At 35.2% G+C, this 10,637-nt stretch overlaps 1 protein-coding gene across 2 annotated transcripts in view; it reads right to left on the minus strand.

Annotated features, from left to right (window-relative positions):
• Positions 1-47: 47 nt before the first annotated feature.
• Positions 48-10,637, minus strand: part of EMB (embigin) — a 52,886-nt gene continuing 42,296 nt past the window's right edge. For both annotated transcript variants that reach the window (XM_017867682.1, XM_017867681.1), the window contains 5 exons: positions 7,155-7,282; positions 4,605-4,881; positions 3,719-3,752; positions 1,001-1,055; positions 48-426 (listed from right to left, as the gene is read on the minus strand). In XM_017867682.1, coding sequence (XP_017723171.1) covers positions 409-426; positions 1,001-1,055; positions 3,719-3,752; positions 4,605-4,881; positions 7,155-7,282 — 512 coding nt within the window. In that variant the 3' untranslated portion in view covers positions 48-408. The remainder of the gene's footprint in view (positions 427-1,000; positions 1,056-3,718; positions 3,753-4,604; positions 4,882-7,154; positions 7,283-10,637) is intronic.

Below are 10,637 nucleotides of genomic sequence, written 5' to 3' on the forward strand. Positions count from 1 at the left end.
AAAAAAAAAAAAACAAAAACTTTCTAAGACAAATGGCAAAGGCTTTCTTTTTCATGAATTCTTTGGTTATAAACAGGTTTTGAGTGATTTTTGTTCTATGAAGTATTAAGTGATTCTGCTGGTATCTGTTCCGTGCATCCTCTGAAGACCAGAATATAATTAATTTTATTCTGGTCTAACATATTTATTCTGATTTACATTGCTTTTATGTAACATAATTACAGAATGAAAATATACCTTTAGATCTGAGATAGCATGTATTATTGATGAAGCTCCTGCTGAGCATGTTGCATAAGCTTTTCATCCTTCTAAAACCAAAAACTCAGAGGTTCTTAACAGGAAGGATAAACAAAGCTGAAATACGAACTCTGTATATCTTCCAATGATTCTCGACATGAGGTTTTGCATTCACTGGCCCAGAGATTCCTGAGTTAAATAAAGCATAATCAAACATAATTAGTATATTCTGGTTACTTTATAGTAACTTACTATCACTTTAGCAAAGCAAAAAATACTGGGAAGTGAGGGATCCAATCTACTGCCAAAACAAAGATCTCCTACTCTAATGTTGATGAACTAAAATTTTTGAATTTAATCAGCAAAGAAAGTTAGCATATTGTATGCATAAGTTTACACCTCCAAATATATGGGAATATATGAAACTAAAATAACAGAAAATCCAGAAAATTTGAGAGGAAAACAAATACAGCTACATGAAAAACTGTACAAGAAACTAGCCCATGGTGATAAAATAAAATATGTAGCCAGTGCAAAAGATTTACTTCTAGATTGGTTGCTATGTGTCCTCTGGTGGAAAAGGATTTATTTTTGTATAACTGTACTGTATATTTTCCCCTATAATAGTGTAAACAAGCATATTTGAGAACATCATAAATGACCAGATCTTTTATAGAACTAAAAAAAAAGTAACTGATTTATAGGTAGCCTGTGTATATTGAATTTTACCTTTTATTTGGAATATCATTCAGAAGTAACTTACATTTTTTCTATGCCTGGGGACATTATTTTCTATACCATTGCTATCATCTGATTTCCTGTACAGAAAACAAAAAAGAAAATTACTAAATGTTTGTATTATATAAAATTAAGTAAGTACATCACTGATATGGCTATCAGGTTAAAACGTAAAATGTCAATACAGACAGAATTCTTTCTTCCTAAAAATATTTTACTTACAATGTTGAATTTATTTTTATGGCATTGCTTGAAGAGGAGCTGTAATCACAAATGATAGTGATAAAGGCTTGCTGATTTTATGCACAGGGAGAATTGCTTCTGCCCAAGCATGAGTGAGGACTTGGGCATAAAGACCATAACTTATCCCAGCACTTTGGGAGGCCGAGACGGGCGGATCACGAGGTCAGGAGATCGAGACCATCCTGGCTAACACGGTGAAACCCCGTCTCTACTAAAATACAAAAAAACTAGCCGGGCGAGGTGGCGGGCGCCTGTAGTCCCAGCTACTCGGGAGGCTGAGGCAGGAGAATGGCGTAAACCCGGGAGGCGGAGCTTGCAGTGAGCTGAGATCAGGCCACTGCACTCCAGCCCGGGCGACAGAGCGAGACATCCGCCTCAAAAAAAAAAAAAAAAAAAAAAAAGACCATAACTTATGTGTGGTTTTGAAAACATGCAAGGTAATAGCCAATTAGGAGGTCAACCAATATGTGTGATATTGGTGCTATACATTTGTGTGCTTATTACACTGAATTAGAGGTTAAAATGGTTCTTTTCCACCCAAAGTTTATCACAGCAGGACTACAAATGTGGGCCTCAGATTCTAAAGATTGACTAAAACTAAATAACCAGTATGCATAATGAATACATTGCCCTTCAAGGTCTTAGGGGCAGGCTTCAATTATCAAATCATAATGCATATCATAAGACACAAGACAGTGTTACTTATAATTAACTGATAATATTTTCTAAAAAAAAGAAATCCCACCTGAGTGCTTCTTTTTCTTTTGTGTGTACTCTTCAGAAGCAGAATAATGGCCACTAAAAAACACCTCAGCAACTATTTCAAGAAATGGTTTGAGGGGCACCAAAAAGCTCATTGTTCTGAATGAGTTCAAGTGCCCTTGATATTTGTATACAATCTAAAGATAGTGAAATAACCTAAAGATAAGAAAAACTAAACACCTTCAGTGATCCTTATGGTGCTGTACAAGATGAGCAAAATGATGTACATTAACCCAATTTTCAGAAAAAAAAATTCATCTTTTACACTATAGATTGAATCTATTTTACATTGTTCAGAAGTGATGGTCCATTCCACACTGTTCTGGCACCATCCTTTCAGAGTGTGTTTTAAATCAGAATGCAACCTCCAAATGTGAGCTCAGAGGAATGGTTAGAGACAGTGGGAGGCAGAGCTCAGAGAATAAAGGAATCCGAGCAAGGTTCTGTCTTCAAATATGTCAGTGACTGTCATGTTTGTTATATGATGCTAAGAACAAGAAAAAGGCCAACACATAGAAATAGGAAAGATTAAAAGTTCAAATCAACATAAATGTCTACGCTCTCCAGAAAGAGAAGGGATTCCTTTGGGAGAGATAAATTCCCTTTCAACTATAGGAGTCTATGATTCTAAGACAATGCTGCTTTTCTCTATCTGGTGTTATAGGATTTCTGATGTAGTTATTTTGTGCCCTTAACTTGGAAGCTCGTATTATATTGGTTTATTTTACCAGCCTATATGAACTGAGTGAACATGATTATTTGAATAATGTCTACAAACATCTAAATGACAACTGTCTGCTCCACTCCTGCTATTTGTGCCTGTAACACTCACTCCATAGAGCTCCTGTTGGCTGATAAACTCTAAGTGCCATTTTGTGTTGGTAATAGTTGCTCAGGCCTTCCACTTTTCAAGTTTCTTGCAGCAACTTTAATCTAGCCTCGTTTTCCTGGCCCCCAGCTCTTGGCTCTATTGTTCAGGCGTTAATCCCAGTGTTATCGACACCTCTGTCACTGGCCTCCATACTCAGTTCTCCGGTTTGGAGGAATTCGGAACTCCCATCTTTGCCAAACTAAATTACATCCCTGGTGATTTTATTTCCAGACCTCCTCATGCTTAACTCTAAACAAAGGCTGTGTAAGAGAACCTGTGGCACAATTATTATTATATTATCTCTGAATAACTGATAGAATTCTAGGCCAGTGATTTTCAACAGACAGAGGATCAAAACCATTTGTAGATGTTTTCAAGAAATACAGATGCCATAGCCCCAAGCCAAGAGGTTCTGATCCAGGAGATTCAGCAAGGTCTGAGCAACCGTATTTTTAAAGAGACTCTTAAGTGATCAAAAATAGCCAGGCTTGAGAACCATTGCTTTAAAAAAATCATATGAAATACTTCCTGATGGTTACTGTACACCTTCTGTGCACCAAAACCTATGCTATGCATTTACACATATATAATATTCATTCCATCCAACAAGCTCATATGGTGAGTACTATTATTAAATCCATTTTGTAGAGAAGAAAGCTGAAATACAGAGAAGTGCAGGTAGTAAGTGATGAAGAAGAATTCTCACGGAGGCAGGCAGACTTGGAATGCCACTTTTCACCACCACATAGACATATACAGAAAACACTCCTCTGCCTTTTTTCCCCCTAACTGCAAATATTTCATTCAATTTTATATTTCCCTGTATTTTACTCAAGTGAAAATTAATCTGTAAAAAATAATACTTACAGTTGTTCAATCTGCTCAAATTCTTTCCCCTCATCTGTGTAACAAAAGAAGAATTTGACTATGAAGTTGGTTTGTCATTTTTATGGAACATATATGCTCAATTAAACCTCCTTCCTAAGTAAGAAAGTACTATGCTGTTTCTCCTGTTTGGAATAAAGGAGAGACATGCTACCTTAGACACCTACACCTCCTTCATCTGCACTATAGACCTTATCTGCATTTCTGATCAAACATAGTTTAGTGGCTTGGTATTTTCAAAAACATGACTGCTTAGTTTGTCATTACTTAAATCATTAAAAATTTAGTACAAAATCAGGAAAGAAAACAGGATGTAAGGTCAATTTTCTCGAGGATTATTGCTTTATCAACCTGTAACCCATCAGGCACAGGCTGCAAAAATAGGAAATGACAGGACAGTCTCTCTTCAATAAGAACTCTCGAATGGTTAATAAAATATTTTTTAAAATGATAATCTAAGTGAAAGAAAACTGTTTCTTTGAGACTTTTATATTAAGCTACCATAGATTTTCTAATACTCCAGGGCCAGAATACATATCACCTAACTGGTACTTAGGTAGGTACCAGTAGCACCAAAAAAAAAGAAGGCGGCGGGGGGGAGGGGGGTAGTGGTGAGGGTGGAAAGAGAAAGAAAAAAGGCACTTTTATTTCAGGAATTGAAACGAGGAAGACCATTGACACATGTTTCTAGCTCACTGTCACCATTGTTGTAAACCTAAATACTGCTCCAAGTAAGAAAATGAAGATTTTCCCCAAAAATCCTAAAGTCATTGCAATGTATCAAATCATAATCCATATAAGTAAATGATACTTATAACTAACTGATAATACTTTCTAAAAAAAAACAAAAAACAAAAAGTAATCCCACCTGAGTGCTTCTTTTTCTTTTGTGTGTACTTTTCACAAAGCAGAATGGTGGCCACTAAAAGAACCACCTCAGCCACTATTGCAAGAAATGGTTTGAGGGGCACCAAATAGCTCAGCACCACAAGCTCAATGTGTTCTTCGCTCTCGCCTAATTGGAATAGTGCATGGCACCAGTAAGATCCCCCATCTTCCTCCAAAAGTTGTGTTATCTTCAGCTTTGTTTCATTAGCATATGTTCCATTGATCACATATTTATTCATTTGAACACCAACAGGAACCTAATATAAAGAGACATTAAAATCCATTCCTATCATAGCACATAAAGGATACATGATGTAGTTTCTGAGTGAAAGCTATAAGATAATGCCAACAATATTGCTTACTAGAGAAAAGCATATTAAAATGTATGAGAGGTTATCTATAACAGACTTAAGTCTTATCAGAGTTTGATCTCCCAGGGAACAAAGAAAACATGTATACATTGCTATAAGGATTTAGCAGTGAATGTTTAAAACTACAAAGAAGCAAGTAGGTTATCATGGCTAAATATTATAGAAGAACTAAAAACAGAAAAATCCCAATCACCTGAGTCTCACATTTCTATCCTTGCCTAGTGCTTTAGTCAAAGTACTTTTTCCTTCACAAGCACAGGCACATATTTAAACAACTACCACCCTGGAAGCTACTATTTCTGATCATTCCTATAAAGGAAAATTGCTCACTCTGACAATGTGATTTCCCCGGCTAGAAATGAAGATGAAACTTTCAGGCCTTTGGAGCTGATGTAGATAGAAGGGAGGGGAGCCCCTGTGAGCCTGGGATCCAAAGTGAACTGCACACCTTCTGCATTTTCATATCTGTAATTTCTTTCTCTCTCAGGTAAGCTGGCTTCTAAGAGTTGCTGGGTTTTCCACAGCCTCACAAGGTGACATACTAAGCTATTTGGGGCTGTTTTATTTAATCTATTTAAATTAAATTTTATTCCCAAGCCATTTGATGCTTTCCCTGCTCCATCACTCAACCACACTGTTCAATAAATGGTAATTTTGCATACAAATATTCTCAGAGCTTATCAAAGGAAGAACTATCTGTGAGTATATTATTTGTGCAAAAAAAATTACAGCAACCTGGCACCATGTGCACAGCACTGCCTGGGATGTTTGGTACAGATTGGTCAGAGCTAATCAATCAAAGTACCATATTTTTAATAAGTACCCAGCTGATTCTGATGCACATGGTTGGTCTACATTTTGAAAAGGCATTTGTGCTCAAGTTTTGACCTGCCCCCTGTTCCCCAAACTTTCTCACACCCTAATATGACTCTTGCTTAGAGTCAAATTAAGAAGATAATGATTAGTATAGCAATGGACAGAAGCACCAGTACGTCTAAAATGACATTTTCAACATCTGATATAATTAGATGAAGGCTAATGTTTTTCACGTATTGTCATACCACATACAGATCAATAAATAAAGCTGTGTATTTCAAATACCACAGTTGACATTTGTTTTTACAAAATTACACTTTTAAAAAAAAATTACATATACACAATGATTGCCTTTCCTCATCATCCATCAGAAGACAAGCAGGAGTAGGAATGGCTTCAGTCTGCATCTACGGGATTTTGTTGGAGCTATTTCATTGAAAAACTGAACCTGTTAGCACAGAATAAGTCATACTCCCTTCTGAGTCATTTATCTGCCATCCTTCAATAGTCTATAATAACACTAACTTTGTCTAAGAAAGAATTTAATATTTCATTGTAACATCTACACTGTCTCACATGTTCCTTCTACAATTATAGCTTGCCTTTAATGGGACTTTAAATTGTAATGCTTATTAGTGCCAGGACAAAGGAAGGGTGCCTCCTAAAGGACAATGTCCTAAATTTTCCTGCCATTAGAGGATATTTGGGGAGAAGAAAGGAAACCAGAAATTATTTACAAAATACTCATGTTTTTCTTAATATCAGCTCTCTGAATAGTGATTTCTGTTAGTAAAAACGGAATTAAAACTATTTGGCTTCTCGCAGGTATCTTGAAAAGGCCAATGACAATTACTGATAGAATCCAAGATGTAATATTAAGTTACAAGTTTTCATTATTTTCTCAAATAGTGCCATTATTTTCCATTCTATCACAGATGTTTCAGGAGACAGAATCTCAAAAAGGTGGCTAGCGTTTTTTCTAGTTACTTTCATGGAATGATTTTTAAAAAGAATCTTTTCTAATGGAGTTATTTCTAAACTAGGCAACTATACACAAAATGTAATTTCTTTTCAAAAAATGTAATTAAATTGTTAAACCTAAAAAACAAAGTACCAGCTAATGAAACGTTAAGAGTATCTTCATATGTATAATGTAAACATGCCAAAACCCATCAAATGAAAACTCCGTTTGTCACTGCCCTTTCTTTATGAACATAAGCTAAAGAACAAGATAACAAAAGTATAAACCATCTAAGGAATGTTGAGTCTGTTACAATCTTGTTATTTATTAAATAAATGTTTTTTGTTGTTGTTGTTTTCTTCAAATCAAGGAACTATCTTACCTTTATACTCCCATTAGTACTGTACCAGGTCCAATTTAAAGGAAAACAATTTTGACATTTACATGTCAAGACAGTAGAATCCCCTACATAAGAGATCAATGGCTTGTTTTTCCCATGAAGTTCAGGGACTGAGAATAAAATAGAGAAATGTATGTTACTGAAAGAGTTTAGGAAAAGGAAATGCATTAAATGTGCAGATACTGTCTCCTTTCATTTTTTCATTACATTATTTTACATACTTTCAGTTATATATAAATGAAACTAATTTATACTGTTAGGGTGTAGTTAGCAGTAATAATAATAGTAGATAGATTCAATATAATTGTCTCCAATGTATAGAAATGGAAGGTCTTCTATTACTGAGCCTAACAATAAAAGTATTGTTCCTTTTTGGATAAGTTACATGTTTTGGATAAAAAAAGAGGCTTCACGCTTTCAAACCCCTGTTCTTTCTTCCCACTTACTAAGCTACCTTAGAGTAATTATTTTCTTCAAAGTTTTAACCTCAGATAGCCTTTGAGTGAGAAGATAAAATTTCCAGGATAGGAAATCTTTAGTTGATACTAATTTATTAAAAGCCAGCAAAGAGTTAGAGAAGGTGGGAACAAGGACAAAGGAAAATTAACAGAAAGAGAACAGTGTAAAACAGAAAATAGGATTTAAAAATGATTTCATGTGATTTTGTAAAAAATATATATACACTAATATCCATTATGATATATTTCCTAGTCAAGGAAGTTTGAAGTAGATTCCATTAGAAACAGAATACAAATGAGCATTGAATTTAGAAAAAAAATAAGTTTTAAGGATGTAAATAACTTGGTAAAGAATAGTAAAACATAAGAGCATAAACAGTACAATGAAAAGCCTACATGGTGCAATCAGTTCCTTCTGATTGACCTAGAAGGATGCATTATAGAAGGTACACTTACACTGAAGATATAGACTCATCAACTAAGATTATTTTAAGTTTTTTCTTTTACTTCTTCAAATTTTAGCAGGTTTTTGCTTTTTTTGGTTTTGTATGTCTGTGTGTGTGCCATATGCGTGTGTCTGTGTGTTTACTTTTTTCATTTATATGTTTAGTTTGCCAGTAAGGAAAGAATGGATGAAATCATGTCAACTAAAGACCTGCAGATAAGCAGAGATTGGAGCTTTGCTAAAATAGGGATTCTTTGCTGAAGTCACAAGGTTCCCTATAACCTGAAAGGAAGAGCAGCCACACTTCTTGACTTCCACGTGAAGAGGCACAAGATGCATTAGTGCATTACAAGGGCAACGACCTCTACGGCCCTGTTAGGCTCACCTTAAAACAAATGCTGCTTTGGAGTGCAGGCTTTGTATTAGACACTAAGAGTTAAGGACATAGTTTCCACTTTCTCAGGTTGTTTATCTCTCAGATATCCTATTTCTCAATCTCCATGTTTCTTTCTGGCAATTGAGTCATGCTTTAGCGGAAAATATGTGTTGAAATAGGTTCAAAATACCGAAATTTACCCACAGGCTAAAAATAAAATGTGGAAGAAAGGTAATTCTTGGGGAAAAAACTGGCAGAATATACACTGTTTTTCAGTATTCCTCGAAGAGCCACCTGCTTGGGAAGCATACTGGAAGCTGCAAGGGGCTTTTCAAGAAAGTTGAGTATTCTATGAGATTTGATGAGGAACATATGATTATGTTATTAAACCATCCCAACTAAATATTAAGATCAGGCTGTAAATTGCAGGAAACTGACAATGACTGAGTGACAACATGGAAAAGCTGAAACCAAAATTCTGTTTTCTTGCCATCTCTTCAGTTTTCTTGATTATCCCCTAGAATAATGACTAAAATACCATAAACCATGCTTTTGTTCTGCTATATATGGCTAATAGCAGTGTGGATTTAAATTACAAAATGCACTATGTTCAGGGAACATGACATTTGTTTGAACTATTCTGGGATTTGGGGCCACAGCTTATGTTTGGAAATATTTATTAATATAAGGACAGTGAGACAGTATTCTAATGTGCCCTGTTGAACTTTTAAGCGTTTGAATAAAGTGGGATGCATAAGAGTGCTGGGGTTGGAATAAACCAGGTTTGAAGGTGGTGAAATTGCTGATTCAGGCTAGTGTCTAGGAAGACGGGGTTTGGATATACCCAGTGAAAGCAACAGCTCTCTGGGGTTGTAAAATTGGAAACTAAATTCGTATATTCATGAACTGGAACAAATTGGCCTAAATGTCATATTGGTTCAAAGACTTTTAGGTATCACCAAATTAGGAAAAAAGATTACTTTTTTCCTACAGAAGATTACATTTTTCATATAGTAAAAAAATGTTAACTATACTTCAACATTGGGATCCAGAGCTGAAGTCCCAGCTGATTCTATTATGCTACGTTTTCATACTTTGAATGTTTAGATGCTTCCAGGGGAAGACATATAGTTGAGCTATGACAGGCTTCACTGCATTTGGTACTATCAAAATCTCATCATGACTTCCAAAAAGTTCTTGTTCTTTACCAATTATATTTCTGCATATTTTCTACTAAGAGACTGTAACACTGATAAATATTATGGGAGCTTTCAGCAACCACTCAGAATATTTGACCCACTACTGAGAAACACTATAGACCATCACTCATCTTTCACTTTCTTCGGTGGCAAGTAATCAGCAACATATTAGCAGTCACAAACTTCCAGCGTACACTCTTGCTGTCTCCTCTATCCTGGCATCAACAGTGAAACACAAAATCAGCAGGTTTTTGTGCACTGAGTTAATCATAATCTTGAGGGACGTTTACAACCTTGTAGTAGAAAATCAACCAGCACCCATAAAGACAGCAGCAGGGGCTTTGCTGATGAATTGTTCTGAAGACTCAGGCTCATGCACTATAGGTGGTTCATGCAGTCAATGGCAGAACAATTTATCTTTGGCTCAATTTAAAATAGAGAATAAAACAGGCTTTTCATCTACATGCAGTTGTAAGGCTTCTAAGAAAAGATAATGCTTCTTCTTAGGAAAAACCATTAAGTAAACCATATGGAGAAATAATAGGACATTTATAAAAATATACACCATTTTATAAGCCTTTCAGACATATTAACTAACTATAATATGAATAAAGTACAGATGTCTTTAAATACTACTCAAGTAAAATTATTTCTCTAAGCAATATTCAATTTTGATGAATTACAGAGAATTTTTATTTTACCAAGGAAGATTTGAAAGGACCCAAATTATTAATTTTCTAAATATTTTCAAGATATAATACAGAAGGAGATAGAGACACAAAAAACCCTCCAAAAAATCAATGAATCCAGGAGTTGGTTTTTTGAAAAGATCAACAAAATTGACAGACCGCTAGCAAGACTAATAAAGAAGAAAAGAGAGAAGAATCAAATAGATGCAAAAAAAAAAATGATAAAGGGGATATCACCACCGACCACAAAGAAATACAAACTACCATCAGAGAATACTATAAACACCACTACGCAAAA

The sequence above is a fragment of the Rhinopithecus bieti genome, unplaced genomic scaffold (assembly GCF_001698545.2).
Source record: "Rhinopithecus bieti isolate Rb0 unplaced genomic scaffold, ASM169854v2 scaffold_4381, whole genome shotgun sequence".
In the NCBI taxonomy this organism is placed as follows: Eukaryota; Metazoa; Chordata; class Mammalia; order Primates; family Cercopithecidae; genus Rhinopithecus; species Rhinopithecus bieti.